A 22564-nucleotide genomic window follows, 5' to 3' on the forward strand; every position below is an offset into this window, starting at 1 on the left:
GAAAACAGTGACCTCTTGTGGCCAGCGGTTAGCACAGCAGGCCACCTAACAGGTACATCACAATACAACTATGTGATCGATGGCTTCAGGGGGAACATGTCAGCCGGACCACCTCCTTACACAGGCACAAGATTCCCATTGATCTGTGGTTGATATAGGACATGTCATTCACATCAATCAAGTCAGGAGGATGGTGATTCTGGACAAAGTGGAGGCGTTGAGAAAAGAAAAAAGATGCCCATCGAACTAGGTTGTGCTGTATACCAAAAATATGTTTTTTTTAGGCACATACAGTGGTAGTTCAGGGCTTAGATGGATTGCAGTAGTAGAGCAGGTACAGATAGCGGCTTTAGTTTATATTGGGAAAATCTGGTGACAGATTCCCTTTAAGATGAATGGGACATTTGTAGAAATTACTGCAACAAATCTGCAGCATGTGATAATAGCCTAATATTCACTGTGTTACCTTCACCAGGCCTAAAAAGCGAAGAGATACCTGTGTGCGTCAGTTGTGGAGAGGTGGCGCTGCTGCTGCATTCTGTCCCAATGGAGTCCACGGTCACAGAATAGACTTGTCCACACTGTATATTACTGACGGTACATTTAGTGTCTGCTGTGCTACAGGAACCTCCATCCCCATTCTGTGCACTGACGGAGGCTGTATAATTCAATCCACCACGGGCTGCATCCCAGGACACCACAGCATGATCTGCACCACAGTCATACTGTAAATCTATATTACTTGTAACACATGGCACTGAAAGGAAAAAGCAACAAATGATTGTAAAATGTACTTTTGTGTCAGGTCTCTATCAATAATTACAATAAAAACTTCTGTATACTAAAGCACAAGTTCACCTCAGGTGGGCTTTACACGCTGCGACATCGCAATTGCAATTGCTAGCGATGTCAAGCGTGATAGCACCCGCCCCCGTCGTACATGTGATATCTGGTACTTGCGGCCGTAGCGAACATTATCGCTACGGCAGCTTCACACGCACTTACCTGCTCGGCGACGTCGCTGTGACCGCCGAACAATCCCCTCCTTCAAGGGGAGGTGCGTTTGGCGTCACAGAGACGTCACCGTGACGTCACTAAGTGGCTGGCCAATAGAAGCGGAGGGACGGAGATGAGCAGGACATAACATCCCGCCCACCTTCTCCCTTCCGCATTGCCGGTGGACGCAGGTAAGGAGATGTTTGTCGCTCCTGCGGTTTCACACACAGCGATGTGTGGTGCTGCAGGAACGACAAACAACATTGTTTCTGCAGCAGTAACGGCATTATGGAAATGAATGACGTGACACAGATCAGCGATTTTTTACGCTTTTGCGCTCGTTCATCATCACACCTAGGATTTACACATTGCGATGTCGCTACCGGCGCCGGATGTGCGTCACTAATGACGTGACCCTGACGATATATCGGTAGCGATGTCGGAACGTGAAAAGCCCGCCTTAGACTACGATTGATGCCTGTAAAGAATAAAACTGGACTACTTTGTAATATATTTTTATTCCCTCTTTTGCCTTTGTCTGGTTTCACTCTTTGGTGAAATTACTACAGGTATATAAATCCTGTGGTTAAACGGTTATTCACAAAATGTAAAATCCTCAAAGCTACATAACCTTATATAATACATATGTAGTCCTGCAGATAAAAGCTTACTACATGCCTTCCTTCTCACTTTTGTTGCCCTTATTCATCTTCACCTTCTTCTTCACTGCATTGCCCACCATGTGAATAATGATTTTTGACTAGGAAACTACATTTCCAAAAAGACCTGTTCGTAACCTGCAGCGGAGCTAGAAAGAGTCGGCCAGGGGTAGCACTGAACCAATCTCGTCTTTACAGTAAAGGGGGCTTTACACGCTACGATATCGTTAATGTTTTATCGTCGGGGTCACATTGTTAGTGACGCACATCCGGCGTCATTAACAATATCGCAGCGTGTAATACTTACCAGCGACCTTAGGCGACCTCAAAAATGGTGAAAATCGTTCACCATGGAGAGGTCGTCCCAAACTCAAAAATCGGTACGGGGTTGTTTAGCGTTGTGGTTCATCGCTCATGCGGCAGCACACATCGCTATGTGTGACACCGCATGAGCGAGGACCGTCTCCTTACCTGCCGTCGGCCACAATGCAAAAGGAAGAGGTGGGCGGGATGTTTACATCATGCTCAGCTCCGCCCCTCCGCTTTCATTGGCCGGCCGTTTAGTGATGTTGCGGTGACGTCGCTGTGATACCGAACGTCCCTCCCCCTTGAAGGAGGGATTGTTCAGCAGTCACAGCGATGCCGCCGACCAGGTAAGTATGTGTGGCGCTGCGTAGCGATAATGTTCGCTACGGCAGCGATCACAAACAATCGCATGTGCGACGGGGGCGGGTACTTACACGCTCGCTATCGCTAGAAATTGCTAGCGATATCGCTACCGTGTAAAGCCCCCTTATATCTCTGAAATGCCAGATAGTTTTAGAACAAAGATACCCGGTGGAGGTGGCGTAACTAGAGTCCGATGGGCCACAGTGCAAAGTTTGAGCCTGGGCCCCCCACATGTTGGTCAAATGTATAGGCCATTGTAGCGTTCTTAATCCTATAAAGGCATAAGAGTTGTCCTCCCCCTCCCCCTTCATTGTGTAGTAATGACCCCTATCCTGTACTAATGTCCCCCATCCTGGGCCACTTCTTGGTAAATATGTCCCCCATCCTGGTGTATGACCTTATCATGGCTATATTCTGGAATATATGGTCCCATCCTGGTATTTATATCCCCATTTTGGCCCTTAGTTTCTAAATTGGCTTGGAGTTGTCCTTCCATTTATCCTGTGCCTGTCCCATTCCAGATGAGTTGCAAGTTGCTTTATTGCCTGATCCACACCTAAGGGTGTTTGTTTTTCTTTTTGTTTTGCTTAAAGTCTGTTTTCTTGCAGGAGAGGAATTGTCTTTCTGTTTTGATGAGCATGGGGGTTCTCCCTCTGCAGGTCCCACTGCCAGAAAAGGGAGATTCTTCCTGTTCTATTTGATTATTTGCACTTTTGTAATTCTTGTGTTTTTTTTGGTATTTTGTTTCTCCCATTATTTACAAGACTACCTGATATAGTGGGGAAGAGTCCTAGTGGTCTCAGTATTTTTATTATCAGGAGACTAGCATTTTTCCGCAAGGTATTGCACTGACCACAATCAGTTATCTGTCCTGTCCTGTTCTTTCTAGGAAATCGGGCCTCGCCTTTGCTAATCTTTATTTCCTATCTGTGTATTGTGCTTTCTTACATCACCATTGACATTATATGTTGGGGGTTTGCTATTCCTTTGGGGACTACTCTGAGGCAAGATAGGTTTCCTCATTTCTATCTGTGAGGTGTAGTAAGTATCTTCGACTGTGACGTGGCATCTAGGTTTTTAGGAACGCTCCACAACTACTTCTAGTGTGGTCTGACAGATAGGGGATTGCGGTCAGCTCAGGTTCCAACTACTTTTGTGTTTTTTCTGTTGATGGGAGTTTTGTGATCATCCACAGTGACCAGATCATAACAGATGTCCCCATAATGGCCCCATCCTGGTATACATGTCCTAATAATGGCTCCAGACTGGTATACATGTCCCCATAATGGCCCCAGACGGTTTTATGTCCCCATCCTGGCCGCAACCTGGTACATATCATACCCCCGGGCGCGGTACACTGTAAACAAAATAAACAAATATATTTACAGTGCCTACAAGTAGTATTCAACCCCCTGCAGATTTAGCAGGTTTGATAAGATGCAAATAAGTTAGAGCCTGCAAACTTCAAACAAGAGCAAGATTTATTAACAGATGCATAAATCTTACAAACCAACAAGTTATGTTGCTCAGTTAAATTTTAATAAATTTTCAACATAAAAGTGTGGGTCAATTATTATTCAACCCCTAGGTTTAATATTTTGTGGAATAACCCTTGTTTGCAATTACAGCTAATAATCGTCTTTTATAAGACCTGATCAGGCCGGCACAGGTCTCTGGAGTTATCTTGGCCCACTCCTCCATTCAGATCTTCTCCAAGTTATCTAGGTTCTTTGGGTGTCTCATGTGGACTTTAATCTTGAGCTCCTTCCACAAGTTTTCAATTGGGTTAAGGTCAGGAGACTGACTAGGCCACTGCAACACCTTGATTTTTTCTCTCTTGAATCAGGCCTTGGTTTTCTTGGCTGTGTGCTTTGGGTCGTTGTCTTGTTGGAAGATGAAATGACGACCCATCTTAAGATCCTTGATGGAGGAGCGGAGGTTCTTGGCTAAAATCTCCAGGTAGGCCGTGCTATCCATCTTCCCATGGATGCGGACCAGATGGCCAGGCCCTTTGGCTGAGAAACAGCCCCACAGCATGATGCTGCCACCACCATGCTTGACTGTAGGGATGGTATTCTTGGGGTCGAATGCAGTGCCATCCAGTCTCCAAACGTCACGTGTGTGGTTGGCACCAAAGATCTCGATCTTGGTCTCATCAGACCAGAGAACCTTGAACCAGTCTGTCTCAGAGTCCTCCAAGTGATCATGAGCAAACTGTAGACGAGCCTTGACATGACGCTTTGAAAGTAAAGGTACCTTACGGGCTCGTCTGGAATGGAGACCATTGCGGTGGAGTACGTTACTTATGGTATTGACTGAAACCAATGTCCCCACTGCCATGAGTTCTTCCCGGAGCTCCTTCCTTGTTGTCCTTGGGTTAGCCTTGACTCTTCGGACAAGCCTGGCCTCGGCACGGGTGGAAACTTTCAAAGGCTGTCCAGGCCGTGGAAGGCTAACAGTAGTTCCATAAGCCTTCCACTTCCGGATGATGCTCCCAACAGTGGAGACAGGTAGGCCCAACTCCTTGGAAAGGGTTTTGTACCCCTTGCCAGCCTTGTGACCCTCCACGATCTTGTCTCTGATGGCCTTGGAATGCTCCTTTGTCTTTCCCATGTTGACCAAGTATGAGTGCTGTTCACAAGTTTGGGGAGGGTCTTAATTAGTCAGAAAAGGCTGGAAAAAGAGATAATTAATCCAAACATGTGAAGCTCATTGTTCTTTGTGCCTGAAATACTTCTTAATACTTTAGGGGAACCAAACAGAATTCTTGTGGTTTGAGGGGTTGAATAATAAATGACCCTCTGAATAAACTTTTCACAATTTAAAAAAAAAATAAAAAAAGAAATAAAATCTTTTTTGCTGCAGTGCATTTCACACTTCCAGGCTGATCTACAGTCCAAATGTCACAATGCCAAGTTAATTCCGAATGTGTAAACCTGCTAAATCTGCAGGGGGTTGAATACTACTTGTAGGCACTGTACCTTTTCCCAGCTCCCCTGGTGTCCTCCTCTGATGATGGCATGCCACCACGTCACTGTCATGCATTGCATGCCCACTTACAGCACAGTGACCTGCCGGGTGCTTGCATATTCTCTGCTCCCCATACCCTGGATTATAGGCATGGGGAGCAGTGAATATTCATAGCCTTAATCAGCGGTCAGTACATTCCCGTGCAGGTACCCAACGGGTCTCTGTGCTGCGATATATTTTCAGCTGTATTCACACCTTCGGATGCACATCCAGCTGAAACAGACGCTGGGGCTGGCAGGCTCCCTGTACCCAGGGGCCCGGTTGCAATCACTGCGACCGCGATCATTAGAGTGCTATGCGTAAAAAAAATGGATTGCATTCAGAACAATGTAATTCAATGAGGCAGTACACATGTCCATTTGCCTCCAAGAATCAGATGGCACTTGGCCATTCAAGTCAACTGGTCCCTTAAAATCTTGGACTGCAAGAAGATGGAGAAATTCAGATCAGCATGTGATTAGCATAATCGGACTAATTTTCTCAGATGTAGAAAATATATTTGTGATCCAAGTCTTAGGGGAAAGATTTCTCCACTGTTACAAGGTGGTTTTTGCAAGCTTTGCTGACTGTCATAGCGGTGTCAGGATCTGTAGAAACTTCAGATTCTTGTATTCTGCCTTCTAACTTTTCTGATGTTTGTGATCTGTGCAGTCAGACCCGGGCGTCGACACACAGATTTACAATTCCCAGGCAGGATAGCAAGAGTAAAGCGGGCTTTACACGCTGCGACATCGCTAGCATTTGCTGGCGATGTCGAGCGCTATAGCACCCGCCCCCGTCGTACGTGCAATATGTGGTGATCGCTGCTGTAGTGAACATTATCACTATGGCAGCGTCACACGCACATACCTGCTCTGCGACGTCGCTCTTGCCGGCAAACCGCCTCCTTTCTAAGGGGCGGTTCGTGCGGCGTCACAGCGACGTCACACGGCAGGCGTCCAATAGAAGTGGAGGGGTGGAGATGAGCGGGACGTAACATCCCGCCCACCTCCTTGCTTCCGCATGGCCGACGGAGGCAGGTAAGGAGATGTTCGTCGTTCCTGCGGTGTTACACAAAGCGATGTGTGCTGCCGCAGGAACGACGAACAACATCGCTAATAAGCAGAGAACGATTTTTTGTTTCAGGACGACCTCTCCATGGTAAACGATTTTAACCGCTTTTGCAATCGTTTAAGGTCGCTCATAAGTGTCACACACTGCAATCTCGTTAATGACGCCGGATGTGCGTCACAAACACCGTGACCCCGACGATAATTCATTAACGATATTGTAGCATATAAAGCCCCCTTTAATCTCTGCTATTAATCTCCTTTAGTCACAAGCAGTGGGAGAACCAGTCATATTCGCTCTCCTCCTATATACAGTATGCTGGCTGGATTGTTCTTATAGAGCCAGCTACAACGTGTCTATTCTGGTCAGGGGAGCTGGATTTATCCAGGCTTACTGGTGGTTGTATGTAATATTGTTCTGAGCAGTTTTAGTGTGATGCTTCACTTGCTTTTCATTTTAGTTTACTACTGTTTATTCCTGACAGTGTGACTGAGCTTCTGTCATTCTTGTATGTCTAAATGTGTTTTCCCTCACACTCTTGTCACTTCCTTACATGGGGGGGGGGGGTGAGGGAAATAGATTAGCAAGGTATGGGACTCAGGCATCTCCACCATCAGGGGTAACACTAAGGACAGGGATAGCCTAGGGTCCCCTAGTGTGTGGTACAGTATAGGAGCCCCTTGTCCCTTGCTAGCCTATGGTCACATTGTAACATTCAGGTATGATAGTCAGACTATTTCCCTTGTTCAATGTCCCATCACAGAATCTAGCACCCATAACCTGTAAAATTATATTTTTAAAGAGATAGAAATCATAGAGGACAGATACTACTGTTCCTCTATGTGAATCCAATCTTGATTTTATCAATATAAACAACATCCAAAACCTAAATGTGTAAAGTTTCCTTGAGACTTCTTTCATGACAGGCTGGCCTCTGAGACCCAATCACAGTGAATACAAATAATTTCACAATGTTTAACTGGACACTAAAAGCACAATACGTCATTAAACATGGCAAAAAATACAACTGCTTTGGTCACTTTTACCAACTAAACCAAACCTCTTATATATAAGTAGATGCTGCCCAGTAAAGAAAGTAAGACCCAGACATTATTAGCTCCAAGACTTCAACCAAGCACTGTATAGTAAATATTGTAGATATTGAGAATAGGATTACTAAAAAAATTGATTTTGAGATATAAATCAAATACATGTAGTTGAGTTTACACCTTATAAATTACCCACATAATGTCCATATGAAGACTGAATAGCATCCCACATACCTGTATGAAAGGTAATGGCCGAGCTTACTGTACTGCTGCAAATCTTTCCAGCTGCAACAATAGTTGCCTTATATAGGAGTCCACATGACAATTGGGTAAAGCTACAAGAAGAATTGACTGTACTGCAATAATACTGCTCCATCTGAGGCCCTGTGATTACCGCAGTGTAATTTTCAGCTCCGCTTACAGTGATCCAAGATACCATTGCAAAATCAGATTTACAGTCAACCTTAGCTTGTAGCTCAGTTGGCACACAAGGCACTAAAAAGAAAGAATAACACTGGTCAACACAAAAAAATTATCAGCAAAGGTAATATGTCAGTTTTATGGAGCTTGATGTGTTGATTCCAAAAATCTGCTTAGTTTTGCTGTATCAAATAAAGTTTCTGAGATAGAAGTATTTTTGTATTACGTTATTTCTGCATTTTCAATGTATGTGGTTCTTCCTATGTTATCACCATTTCTTAGGTTGTTTTACTTAATTTGCTATTCCCATGATTTGGAGAGATCATAGTGATAGTGATGACTGCTACTTTTGTTTTGTCAAACTGAAGGGCTTTTCTACAAAGAACAAACATAAGATTAATTACCGTGAATTTGAATCTGCGATTAGGCCAATTCCACATGAAGGTACCTTGCCAGTTCCTGTGTACCACCGTTCTTTATGATGATGTCAAAGTGTGTTATTACCAAAACAGAAGTAACACTTTAACACAATTTTTCACAGTTGATGGACCGATGGTGTACTGTAACAATGTGAATGGCCTCTTTGAAGAACTGAATCAACAGTATTTTGTTGCAGATTGGCGATTGTTTATTGACTCATCCCAGAAAAGTTTGAAAGCAGTGTTGCTTCACAATGGAAATATGAAACCATCAATCCCTATTGCTCACTCATTTCATCTAAAGGAAAGTTATGAAAATCTGTCAGTTGTTTTGGATGCTATCTATATATATAATTGCCTTATTCTGTCTGTCTGTCTGTCTGTCTGTCTGTCTATCTGTCTGTCTATCTGTCTGTCTGTCATGCTCCAAAATTGTGTCCTTACGGTGACACAAAGCTGATTGGCCGCTGGGCTCGCCATGGTCCCGCCCCCCCACACCGATTGGCCGCTCGCCCAGGCTGCGCCCCCACACGGATTGGCCAGCCGCTCGCCCAGGCTCCGCCCCCCCCCCACAGATTGGCCTCTCGCCCCAGCACCCTGCAGGCATTGGCAATTCGGCCACGCCACGCCCCGCCCCCCTCACGCAATGCACGCTAGCTCTGGCCCCGCCCCCTCCCTCCCCCCGCGCATTCCCCGAACTGACACGGCTGTCACCGAGGTGAGTACTGTACTTCCCCCACCCCCCCCCCGCACATTCCCCGAACTGACACGGCTGTCACCGAGGTGAGTACTGTACTCCCACCCCACCCTCACCCCCCCCCCCCCCGGCCTCCGCTCGCACGGGAGTGGTGTGGATACGTTGGTAACCATGCTCGCATGGTTACAAGCGCATCAAGGTCCTGCTGCTGCGGCGGAAGAAAACATACACACACATCAGATCACACTCACTCTCACACACACCTCACACACACCTCACACACACCTCACACACACCTCACACACACCTCACATCGCATTCACATACTTACAGCATCCGGCGATATCGCTTGCTTCTCGGCCTCGATACTGTGCTGTTGTGACCTTCCAGGACCTGACGGAGGATCACATGGCCAGAGGCATGTGGTATCTCCGGATGTTGTGAGTGTGAGCGCGTATGTGCGATATCGTCAGTGTCTGTGTGTGTGAGTGGATGCGATCGGGTGTGTGTGAGTGGATGCGATCGGGTGTGTGTGAGTGGATGCGATCGGGTGTGTGTGAGTGGATGCAATCGGGTGTGTGTGAGTGGATGCGATTGGGGGTGTGTGAGTGGATGCGATCGGGTGTGTGTGAGTGGATGCGATCGGGGGTGTGTGAGTGGATGCGATCGGGGGTGTGTGAGTGGATGCGATCGGGGGTGTGTGAGTGGATGCGATCGGGTGTGTGTGAGTGGATGCGATCGGGTGTGTGTGAGTGGATGCGATCGGGTGTGTGTGAGTGGATGCGATCGGGTGTGTGAGTGTCGGCAGAGGAGCACGGCGTGCTGGAGGAGGCTGGGAGCAGAGAGGCTGATCATGGGGAAGGCTGGGAGGGGGAGGCTGATGCTGGGGGAGACTGGGAGGGGAAGGCTGATGCTGAAGGAGGCTGGGAGGGGGAGGCTGGGAGGAAGGAGGCTGGGAGGAGAGAGGCTGATCCTGGGGAAGGCTGGGAAGGGGAGGCTGATGCTGAGGGAGGCTGGAAGGAGAGAGGCTGATGCTGGGGGAGGCTGGAAGGAGAGAGGCTGAGGCTGGGAGGAGAGAGGCTGATGCTGGGGAAGGCTGATGCTGAGGGAGGCTGGGAGGGGAAAGCTGATGCTGGGGAAGGCTGGGAGGACGGAGGCTGGGAGGAGAGAGGCTGATCCTGGGGAAGGCTGGGAGAGGGAGGCTGATGCTGGGGGAGGCTGGAAGGAGAGAGGCTGATGCTGGGGGAGGCTGGAAGAAGAGAGGCTGATGCTGGGGGAGGCTGATGCTGGGGGAGGCTGGGAAGAGAGAGGCTGATGCTGGGGAAGGCTGGGAGGAGAGAGGCTGATGCTGGGGACAGAGAGGAGAGGCTGATGCTGGGAGGAGAGAGGCTGATGCTGGGATGAGAGAGGCTGATGCTGGGAGGAGAGAGGCTAATGCTGGGGGAGGCTGGGAGGGGGAGGCTGATGCTGGGGGAGGCTGGGACGAGGGAGGCTGATGCTGGGGGAGGCTGGAAGGAGAGAGGCTAATGCTGGTGGAGGCTGATGCTTGGGGAGGCTGATGCTGGGGGAGACTGGGAGGGGAAGACTGGTGCTGAGGGAGGCTGGGAGGGAGAGGCTGGGAGGAAGGAGGCTGGGAGGAGAGAGGCTGATCCTGGGGAAGGCTGGGAACGGGAGGCTGATGCTGAGGGAGGCTGGAAGGAGAGAGGCTGATGCTGGGGGAGGCTGGAAGGAGAGAGGCTGATGCTGGTGGAGGCTGATGCTTGGGGAGGCTGATGCTGGGGGAGACTGGGAGCGGAAGGTTGATGCTGAGGGAGGCTGGGAGGGGGAGGCTGGGAGGAAGGAGGCTGGGAGGAGAGAGGCTGATCCTGGGGAAGGCTGGGAAGGGGAGGCTGATGCTGAGGGAGGCTGGAAGGAGAGAGGCTGATGCTGGGGGAGGCTGGAAGGAGAGAGGCTGAGGCTGGGAGGAGAGAGGCTGATGCTGGGGAAAGCTGATGCTGGGGAAGGCTGGGAGGACGGAGGCTGGGAGGAGAGAGGCTGATCCTGGGGAAGGCTGGGAGAGGGAGGCTGATGCTGGAGGAGGCTGGAAGGAGAGAGGCTGATGCTGGCGGAGGCTGATGCTGGGGGAGGCTGGAAGGAGAGAGGCTGATGCTGGTGGAGGCTGATGCTTGGGGAGGCTGGGAGAGGGAGGCTGATGCTGAGGGAGGCTGGGAGGAGGGAGGCTGGGAGAGGTAGGCTGAGAGAAGAGAGGCTGATGCGCACACACACACACACACACGCGCGCACTGCACAACACACCACACACACACACACACTGGGAACCACAAACAACTGCCCTACACAGACACCCACACACACAGACAACGCTGCACACACACAACACCCAACACACAAACACCGCGGCACACACAAATATACGCACATACCGCACAACACACACATTGCACAAAACATACCTCCCCCCAAAACACACCACACACACACAAACCGCGCAACACACACACAACGCTACAGACACACAGCGCTCCACAAACAACGCAACACACGCAACACACATACAACACCGCTCTCACCCCCCGTCACACCCAGACAACACCCAGAACATGTACAGCGCCTACACAAACACTTGGTAACTACACACAACAACATCTATATATATATATATATATATATATAACAAAAATCATACATGAACTACACAATACGTAAATTCTAGAATACCCGATGCGTAGAATCGGGCCACCTTCTAGTACAATATAAGCATCATCAATGGAATATCTGTGGAGATTTGAAAGTGATTGGTCTGCTAATGGGAATGATGGGAATGCAAGGAGGCTTCACAAAATATTGTTGCTCCTTGTGTTTATGGGACAGTAGAAATACAGTAGAGCATTATGTTCGTCGTGATTGGGGACATAAAAACATCTATTCTCCAGGTAGAGACAATGCTCAGCATAATCCTTTAGTTGCTCCAACAAAAATCTTTTTTCCTCCACTACATATAAAGTTGGGATTGATTAAAAACTTTGTGAAAGCCAAAGACAAATTCACAAGGGTTCCAGTAAATGTCAGAAATTCTCCAGCATTTCACCAGCAAAACTGAAGGAAGGGGTATTTGTTGGTCTTCAGATCAGAGAGCTTATGAGAGATTATGTGTTTGAATGAACTCTAAATGATAAGGAATGGAGATCTTGGAAAAGCTTCAAGAGGATCTGTGAAAGCTACTTAGGAAAAAATAACTCTCCAGAATACGTTGAAGGTGTTGAGGAACTGCTAAATGCATACCAGTGTCTTAGATGTCGCATGTCTCTAAAAATGCACATTTTGCATTCACATTTAGATTTCTTCCCTCAAAATCTTGGGGATGTAAGCGATGAACAAGGCGAGCGGTTTCACCAGCAAATTGAGGTAATGGAACACCACTACCAGGGGTTTTTGGAATGACTCAATGATGGCAGATTACTGTTGGGTGTTATATAGGGACAATACTGAAAAATCGTATCAATGACACTCTAATGTCAAGCATTTTTCATTACTGCTCATATTTTGGTTTTTAGTTTGCATGTGAAATTATTTTAGTTCAATAAAAACTGTTTTGTAAGAAGAAGCATTTTTTTCTGATATGTAGATTACTGTTTCCTTAAATTCACCAGTATATTCCTATTCCTTATATAATAATGATGCTGCTCCATGGAAACTATACATGCTACAGAAAAACTACCGTATATACATTTTTTAAATCAGAAAAATAAACACAAATTATGGTCAAAAATTGTAGCAATAGAAGAGAAAAAACCCAACTGTGGACACTCCCACTCAAATATATATCAAAATAACTTAGAGGAAAAAATATTATAATCCTCTAAATAAAAGGGAGCAAAATCCGAATTTTAAAATGGTAATTTTTATTTATAGTAAACAATTATTAAGAATATACACATATATAATACACACAAGCAGGGAATAGCGAAACAAACGTCGGGGTGAGAGGACCGAGGCACACAAAACTTTATTTCCAGGTAACCATTTTCAACTATGTTGGATCTACGCTATGCCCCATGTGGTTTTTTTGATGGCTGCAGATACGTGATTTTACTTTGCTGAGCTCATTTAATATATGATTACTGGTAGTATTTGACTCCAGCGCTATAGTGGACATATTAAGGGTTTTTCCTTGGTCATAGATTTTCTGGTTTATATTGAGCATAAATTGCTATGTGGTTGATAATTTTATGACAACTTCTTATTTGTAGAGATCTGATTGCACTTTATATAAAAAAAAAATTGGCTTCCCCCATAGCCTCAAAAGTTATTTATAACAACACAAGTATACAGTATATATACATATTTTATTCATACATAACTTCAAGGTATTTTTGTATTGCTGCTGTATGCATTAATTTGCACAGAGTCACTTTATTATTTTTTAATACCTTGATTATTATCAGTTCTTTATGAGGGAATATTACTGATTGGATCGGTCATATTTATTTTTAGATCATTGTGGCAGTCATTTGTTGTTGCTATTTATTTATTTAATTAATCATCATAACAATATGTAAATGATTATTATGCCATTCGGTCTTCATTTCTATTCTGTAATTATCTCATTTTAGTCAAATATGTATATTCTTAAAAATTGTTTACTATAAATAAAAATTACCATTTTAAAATTCGGGTTTTGATGTCTTTTGTTTAGAGGATTATAATAATTTTTCTCTAAATTATTTTGACATATTTGACATATTTTTTAAATCAGGACAAAAAAGATGATTCAGAAAAGTACAAAGTCACCTGCAATGATTACAAAAAATATTTTTTGTTGACCTGTGTGATCAATAGAGTTGTAGTTATAAATGGAATTCTACACTTTATTTTTACTTTCGAATCACCAAACAGAATTTGCATAGTGTCCCACATTCCCAAAGTTCCTACCCTGGACAAAAAAAATTGTTTAAAAGAACTGAGAGTCCTCAGTGGTTGATACCTTTTAATGGCTAACTGAAAAGATGGTAATAATTGCAAGCTTTCGAGACTACTCATGTCTCTTCATCCGGCATGGTATAACACAAAATCTGAAGAGTCACATATTTATACACAACAGGACATAGAAAAGTGCAGTAAAAAAAAAAAAAAAAAAAAAAAAACAAAAAAAAAACAAGTTATATAAAACAGAACTGTTTTATATAACTTGTTTTTTTTTTTTTTTTTTTTTTTTTTTTTTTTACTGCACTTTTCTATGTCCTGTTGTGTATAAATATGTGACTCTTCAGATTTTGTGTTATACCATGCCTGATGAAGAGACCTGAGTAGTCTCGAAAGCTTGCAATTATTACCATCTTTTCAGTTAGCCATTAAAAGGTATCAACCACTGAGGACTCTCAGTTCTTTTAAACAATTTTTTTTTATCTCTACTGGCTAACACGGTACAAAGATATATTTTACTTGTACCCTGGACAAGGCACAGGTTACCTTGCTACCTTAATGATGGCTGTGGAAATAAATAGTCAAGTTATTAAGCTATACAAATTGAATGGCCAAGTCTTATCACCTGCATAGAGCTCAGCTGGAGAGCTGGGCGCGCTCTGACATTCACTGCCGAATGCTGTCACCGTCACGTTGTAGCTCCATCCACACTCCAAGCCCGTGATTTCACAGACCGTATCTGTACTTCTACACTGGAAGCGCTCTTGTCCAACTGATACCAAACTGGATATATATCTCAGAGCTCCAGGGGCTTTAGCCCAGGTTAAAAGGGTTGAGTTATTTATGCAATTGACGTTGTAGACCACATTCTGTGGTTGGCACGGACCTGTAATAATGGATATTCATTGGATATAAAATGTATTATCTAAGATAAAGGTGATCATTAAAAAGAATCTGACACCAGGTCTTTGCCATCTAATCTGAGAACAGCATAATGCAGGAGCAGAGATTCTGATTCCAGAGATGTGTCACTTACTGTGCTGCTTGCTGAAATTTTCATAAAATGAACAGATTATCAGTATAGGACTAGTAAATCTGCTGCCATGGAGTGCTCCATATTCATGAGCTATGTATAACCCTGCCCCACCACTGATTAGCAGCATTCTGCCTATGCACAGTGTACACAGAAAGCTGCCAATCAGTGGTGTGGGTGGCGTTATACACAGCTCAGCATCCAGAGAACTAGTAGATCTGCAGCAGATCAAACAGGGATTTTATCAAAACTGCAGCAATCAGCTCAGTAAGTGACACATCTCTGGATTCAGGGTCTCTGATCCTACATTATGTTGCTGTCACATGGAGTTTGCACAAACTTCACTGACTGTCATGGCAGCATCGATCTCTGTTCAGATTGCAGATTCTGATACTCTGTCCGATGGTTTCTCTGGTGCTTGAGATCAACACAGGTAGACATGGGCATCGACCTGCTGTTTGCTGATTCATAGGCTAGCAAGAGTTAATCTCTGATTCTCTGCTTGTTAGGCTCCTGTGATCGCATGTGGTGGGGAAGTCAATTACATCTACTTCCCTCCTATTTATGCTGGATTTAATCTTCTACCCATGCCAGGTAGAGGTTATTCTGTGTTGGCCTGTGAAGTTTGGTGCCCCAGACTTCTGGTGAAAGTGTTGCTTTTTCTTGCAGCGGTTGTGGAGTTTACTCATGTTGTCTTGTTGCTTACTTCTTGCTCTTGTTTTCCTCCTAATTAGGGATGGGCGATCTCGAACTGTAAAGATCGGGGATTGTACCGATCATATAGTGATCGTGTACACGAGCCCAATCACAAGCTTTCCTGAGAAGCTCGTGTTACAGATCGGGTCCGGATTGGGTCCAGGGACTGAAAAAAAAGCACATTATTAAAAAACATTATGATCATACTTACAGGTCATGCGACGCGACCTACAGTCTCTGCCTCCCGGCGCTTCTGCTTCCGCGTCCGTCCAATCATTGCTGTGCCGCCCAGTAACCAGCACTGACTACTAAAGGACCTTCAATGACGTCATAGCCATGTGACGCAGTCACGTGTGAATGCTGTATTACCTCATTGGCTTCAGACTGGTCATATGACTATGACATCTTGAAGGTCCTGGTAACTGAACTTTGACAGTCACTGTATTAGTGTCGAATCGGCATCACCCGGTACGGCCGCACACTCTCCTGACATTTGCTGTCGGTGCTCGTGTCCGGAGAGTGTCAGTCTGTTCAGGGAGATGCCCATGCGAGACTGCACGAGTTACACGTAAGTGGATATCCGGCCTCAGTGTCAGATTCTCACTCTGTATAGCCGCTGCTGTATCATAGCCGCTGCTGTATCATAGCCGCTGCTGTATAGAGTGATGCAGCAGAGTTGACATTGCTCACTGCTCTCTCTGCTTCTCACTTTGTATAGACGTTTTTCTGTACAGAGTAATGTAGCAGAGTTGACAATGCTCTCCCTGTTGAATAAGTCGGACTGAGGATTTTTTATAACAAAGATGGAGTCTCTAAATTTTTTTTGTTTTATTTCTAATAAAAAAATGTCTCTGTGTTGTGGTTTTTTTTACTGTTTACTAGAAATTCATGGTGGCCATGTTTAATTTGGCGTGACACCATGAATTTCGGGCTTAGTACTATCTGAGAATACAAAGCTGGTATTAACCCCCTTATTACACAGCTTGCCACCCGGCTCCAGGGCCGTTGGACGAGCCGGGTAAAGCGCCTGGAAATGGCGCAAAGAAAGAATGCGCCATTTCCAGGGGCGGCTGCAGGCTGCCGAGAATCCCAGCCCCCAGATGCCTGGCTTTACCTGTTTGTTTTACCAGCTGGTATTAAGCCTGAGATTCTTAATGTAAGGCCAAGTTTGACCCGGCCATTAAGAATTTCCAATAAAGTGTTAAAAAAAGACAGACACCACACTGAGAAAAAATACTTTATTAGAAATAAATACCCAGACACACTTAGGGACTCCATGTTTATTACTCCTCAACCGATGCAGCTCTGCTATATCAGAATGCACAAGGGAAGGAAGAACACTTCTGCTCCCCGTGCGTTCTAATCACTCAATGAGTGAGCAAAGGCTGCGGGTTGGTAAGCGGTGACTTCACCGCTGCCCCCGTTGCAATAGTAACCAAACGAGTGGGTTACTCTAGCAATGGTGATCTCTGATCACCTGATTCCCGGCGCCAGTATTCACTGGCTGCATTACAGTGTGTGGCAGCCAATCCCTGCATGTAAGCTGACTCTATAAAGAGCGCCAACATGCAGGGAGGGGGAGCCGAGCATGTGCCCGAGCATTTCGCCAGTACACGGCGTTTGCCGAGTATACTGTGAGTACTGAGATGCTCGGGCGAGCACCGAGTACCAGCAAGCATGCTGACACTACAGGACCTTGCATGTCATAGTCATGTGACCAATCTGTAGCCAATGAGATAATACAACATTAACACGTGACTGGTCACATGCTATGATGTCACGGAAGGTCCTTTGGTTACCGGGCGGCACAGCGTTGATCGTACTCGGAAGCAGAAGCTTCGGGACATAGCGGGTCTGCAGGACGCGTCGGGGGACCTGTAAATGTAATGACAATGTTTATTATTAACTAAATTCTTTAGTTTATAGCCCCCCTCGCTCCATTCCATAACTGTAAAGTCTAAGGCGGGCTTTACACGCAGCGACATCGCTAGCTATTGCTAGCGATGTCAAGCGCGATAGCACCCGCCCCTGGCGTACATGCGATATCTGGTGCTTGCTGCCGTAGCGAACATTATCGCTACGGCAGCTTCACATGCACATACCTGGTCGGCGACGTCGCTGTGACCGCTGAACAATCCCTCCTTCAAGGGGGAGGTACGTTCGGCATCACAGCGGCGTCACCGCGTCGTCACTAAGCGGACGGCCAATAGAAGCGGAGGGGCGGAGATGAGCGGGACATAACATCACGCCCACCTTCTCCATTCCGCATTTCCGGTGGACGCAGGTAAGGAGATGTTTTTCGTTCCTGCGATTTCACACACAGCGATGTGTGGTGCTGCAGGAACGACAAACAACATCGTATCTGCAGCAGTAACGACATTATGGAAATGAACGACGTGACACAGATCAGCAATTTTTACGCTTTTGTGCTCGTTCATTGTCGCACCTAGAATTTACACATTGCGATGTCGCTACCGGCGCCAGATGTGCGTCACTAATGACGTTACCCCGACGATATATTGCTAGCGATGTCGCATCGTGTAAAACCCGCCTAAGATCGTTGATCAGATGCAAGATCTTGTTATCTCAATCTCAATCTTTACAAAATGTCTCCCCGATCCCGACCATAGGGGGGGATCGCCCATCACTACTCCTAATCTCTTATTGTCTTATACCTCTGTGTGTGTGCACTGAGTAACAGAGTTTTGGTTTCCCCTGCCTGTCTATTTCTGTGGTTTCCAACACACTCCTGTCTGGTCCCTCCCTGAGGGGAGGGGCGGGGGGAATTAGATAAGGACTGGTAAGGAGCAGGGCCAGTAAGGGGACTCAGGCCTCTCCACCATTAGAAATATCCCTGAGGTTAGGGATCGCGTAGAGCCCCCTAGATTGAGGGTCAGTTTAGGAACCCCGGTTTCCCACTATCGTGTAGTCATTGTGACAGCTGCTCTCAGATGAGTAGCATAAACCTGGTGACTTGTTCCTTTTAAAAACACAACTTCTTCATTGTTACCAGATGTAAGTGTAAGCGGAGCAGATGGCAGACCACTGCACTGTTTGCTGATAGCAGTCACCCTCACGCTGTATGTCTGACCACATTTTAACTGATTGATTACACATGTAGTATCTTCTGTTTGACAGGAATATATGTCTTGTGGACCAGTCACATTGGCGACATATCTGACGGCTCCAGATGTCTGACTCCAGGACAGGGTAGCAGAATTGTTGTAGCAGATGAGATTAGGTACTTCTTGTACTGGGACACAGGGAGCTGGAAAAGAGAATGGTATGATATTTAGTATCTAAATAATACAAGTAATACCAATCTAGAAGCTCAGTCAGTTTTCTGGACAGGTCTGAAAATACAAGCATTCCCCATAACACAAACAATGCGTTAGCATCTGCGGTGTGCGGTTCCTCTGTTAGGGGTGCTTCACCCATAGCGAGATCGCTACCGAAATCGCTGCTACGGCACGGTTTTGGTGACGCAACAGTGACCTCATTAGCGATCTCGCTGTGTGTGACACTGAGCAGCGATCTGGCCCCTGCTGCGAGATCGCTGCTCGTTACACACAGCCCTGGTTCGTTTTCTTCAAAGGCGCTCTCCCGCTGTGACACACAGATCGCTGTCTGTGACAGCGAGAGAGCGACGAAATGAAGCGAGCAGGGAGCAGGAGCCGGCATCTGGCAGCTGCGGTAAGCTGTAACCAGGGTAAACATCGGGTAATCAAGGTGGTTACCCGATATTTACCTTAGTTACCAGCCTCCGCAGCTCTCACGCTGCCTGTGCTGCCGGCTCCGGCTCCGCACATGTAGCTGCAGTACACATCGGGTTAATTAACCCGATGTGTACTGTAGCTAGGAGAGCAAGGAGCCAGCGCTAAGCAGTGTGCGCGGCTCCCTGCTCTCTGCACATGTAGCTGCAGTACACATCGGGTTAATTAACCCGATGTGTACTGTAGCTAGGAGAGCAAGGAGCCAGCGCTAAGCAGTGTGCGCGGCTCCCTGCTCTCGCGGTTATGATCGCTGCTTTGGCTGCTGTGTTTGACAGCTAAGCAGCGATCATAACAGCGACTTACAAGGTCGCTGTTACGTCACAGAACATGGTGACGTAACAGCAACCTCGTTGTCGCTGTCGCTTAGTGTGAACCAGCCCTTAGCCCATTCCCCTTATCAGTCAGGTGTGTACCTACATGATAAGCACAGAGTTCACCAGATTGGCCATGAAGAGCCTCTGCGCAGAAAGAAGTCCCTGATTGGCTTGAGATGCAGACAAAGCAAACAACTGGTAACTAAAAACAGCTTGATGTCTGAAATGCGTTGGTTTTTGCCTTGATGCAATATTTTTAATGCGCCTGGAAACTTCTAAGCTGTACTAATAAATTAGTGAGATTTCATATCCAAAAGGCTTTTTTTTTTGTATACTTTTGTTTGCTGAGACCCTACATACCTCAAACATTGCTGGCAATAAGGACCTACCCTGGTGACAAGGGTAAATTGTAAGCCAACAGATCCTTTTTAATCCCTTACCACTCACTGAAGACTGTTTTCACCTTCTTGACAGAGCCCCATTTTTTACATTTGACATGCCCTTTAGTAGCCAAGTAAGTGACACATCACTGGAATCAGGGACTCTGCCTCTACATTATGTCGGAGACAGGATCTCTTTAAGGTGACAGTTAAAAATCACTTAGGATTCCCTGCTTACAAAGTTACAATGATTAATTAGTTAGCACCAAACTATTGAGAACTTACCAGTTGCAAATTCAACAGGTGAGCTGGGCTTACTACTGCTGGCTTCATTGTTTGCTGTAACGGTAACCAGGTATAATGCTCCACATTTAAGGTCAGTAAAGTCACAGGATGTATTTGTGGCGTTACATGTAGATGTTTCTCCATTTGTCCCAATAGCTTCAGAATAGTAACTGTCAGCCCCCGAACTTATGTTCCATGAGACAGTGACTATATTACTTGTACAATCCAGCTGTGTTACTACATTCTGGGGAGAGCAAGGAGCTTAAAGAAAAAAAACAGAGTACAAAAATTATGTAATGATATATATAAAGAGATTAAGAAAACTACCAGGGGCCATATATACATAAAAATGTGATTGTGATGGTGTGATATTGTGGGTTGTGTATCATTTTGTGTAGGTTCGTATTCTAGGTGTGGTGCTCTGATCATTCTATGTATTATTTGTCCTGTCTGCAGGTTAATAACCCCCTGCAGTGCTTCTGTCCCTAGGGGTGGGGGAGGGGTGCCTGGAAGCCACCCAAACTCTATGCTTACCTGGAGGATTAGTCAGTCTGGCTAAGAAAGAGAGGAAGCAGGAAGATTCATCCTCTTGGGGAGAAGCTGTGGCTACAGGCAGCACCCCAGAGAGCCGTTGAGAAACTCTGAATTCCCTGGAAAAGGACTGCTGGAGGATTGTGACTGATCCTTGGGACAGTTATCCCATTACTGGACTACTTTACTCTCTGTGTGGTGGATTATTTTATGGACCTTTTGGATTGCTTGGAATAAATGTTCTTTGGTTGTTCACTCATCTCTCACTCTGTTGATTGTGTATACAAGGAAAAGTCTCTGACGTCGCTGGGTTCTAGAGAATCGTCCTTGCCCGTCACCGTGAGAAGCAGTCCCTGGTTTTTAGGGTACGTACCCACAATTAGGACCCGCTGTGTCCTGGGTGTGGCGGGTCCTGACCTGCGGGGCCACGAGTCTCCTCTGCAGGAGAATGCCGGAGACTGCAGCTGCTCGTGCCCACAATCAGGGTTCGGAGCACCGCGGTCTCTCGCTGTGTTCTCCCTACAGAGGATGCATGGGACTCCGCAATGAACAATTGACATGCTGTAGACTCGGAAAGTCACACTTCAGGTCAGTTTCCACTGTGGGCTGCAGCAAATTTTATTACAAGAACAAACTTCCTAAAAGCCACAACATTTAAGAAAAGTGCCTGTAATGACCATTTTCTGCGGATATTAGGTGCATTTACAAGTAAAGAACCGTTTAATAAGAACTTGGACTTTGTGTCAGAAATGTATCCCACAGTTAACCCTTTGCGCTGTGGAGGTGGCCAGGGCACGGACTGACTATGCAGGGCTGCGCAGCAGCCAGGGTTTTCACTCTTGCCCACGACTACAACTACCACATGCCACCCCTTCTGCACTATGGAACCAGTTGTGCTCTATAACTAATAATAATAAAAATGATACTAATTCCAGATGTGTTTTTAATAATTTAACTGCCCAAACTGTTTTCACCATCTTGGGCTTTGGCACACATGATAATTCCTAAGAGCCTATACTCCCTGTAAGACAACCATGTGTCCTATCAATGCACTACTATACTAATATACAGTATACAGCAAAACATCGTGAAATTAAATTAAATTTCTAAAATTCACATCAGATGGCCATATTTGACTGTCCAGATTGCACAAACTGACTGCTGTTCTCAGAAACCTGTACTTAGAGTCTCATAAACACAAGCGGGCTTTACACGCTGCGATCTCGCTAGCGAGATCGCAAGCGATCGTACCCGCCCCCCGTCGGTTGTGCGACACGGGCAAATCACTGCCCGTGGCGCACAACCTCGCTTACCCCACACGGACTTACCTGTCCTGCGACGTCGCTCTGGCCGGCGATCCGCCTCCTTTCTAAGGGGGATGGGTCATGCGGCGTCACAGCGACATCACACGGCAGCCGTCCAATAGAAGCGGAGAGGCGGAGATGAGCGGGATGTAAACATCCCGCCCACCTCCTTCCTTCCGCATTGTCGGTGGACGCAGGTAAGGAGATGTTGCTCGCTCCTGCGGTGTCACACACAGCGATGTGTGCTGCCGCAGGAATGAGGAACAACATCGCTAATTAGAAGAGAACAATTTTTTGTTTTAGGACGACCTCTCCGCGGCAAACGGTTTTGGCCGC

At 46.2% G+C, this 22564-nt stretch overlaps 1 protein-coding gene across 1 annotated transcript in view; it reads right to left on the reverse strand.

Moving 5' to 3' along the window:
• Positions 1 to 22564, reverse strand: part of LOC142250055 (fibronectin type III domain-containing protein 7-like) — a 49868-nt gene that overhangs the window by 21775 nt on the left and 5529 nt on the right. Inside the window, exons 3-7 of the mRNA XM_075322117.1 lie at positions 20394 to 20654; positions 18652 to 18909; positions 14538 to 14798; positions 7688 to 7948; positions 467 to 757 (exon numbers count right to left, since the gene is read on the reverse strand). Coding sequence (XP_075178232.1) covers positions 467 to 757; positions 7688 to 7948; positions 14538 to 14798; positions 18652 to 18909; positions 20394 to 20654 — 1332 coding nt within the window. The remainder of the gene's footprint in view (positions 1 to 466; positions 758 to 7687; positions 7949 to 14537; positions 14799 to 18651; positions 18910 to 20393; positions 20655 to 22564) is intronic.

This window comes from Anomaloglossus baeobatrachus, chromosome 8 (genome assembly GCF_048569485.1).
Source record: "Anomaloglossus baeobatrachus isolate aAnoBae1 chromosome 8, aAnoBae1.hap1, whole genome shotgun sequence".
NCBI lineage: Eukaryota > Metazoa > Chordata > Amphibia > Anura > Aromobatidae > Anomaloglossus > Anomaloglossus baeobatrachus.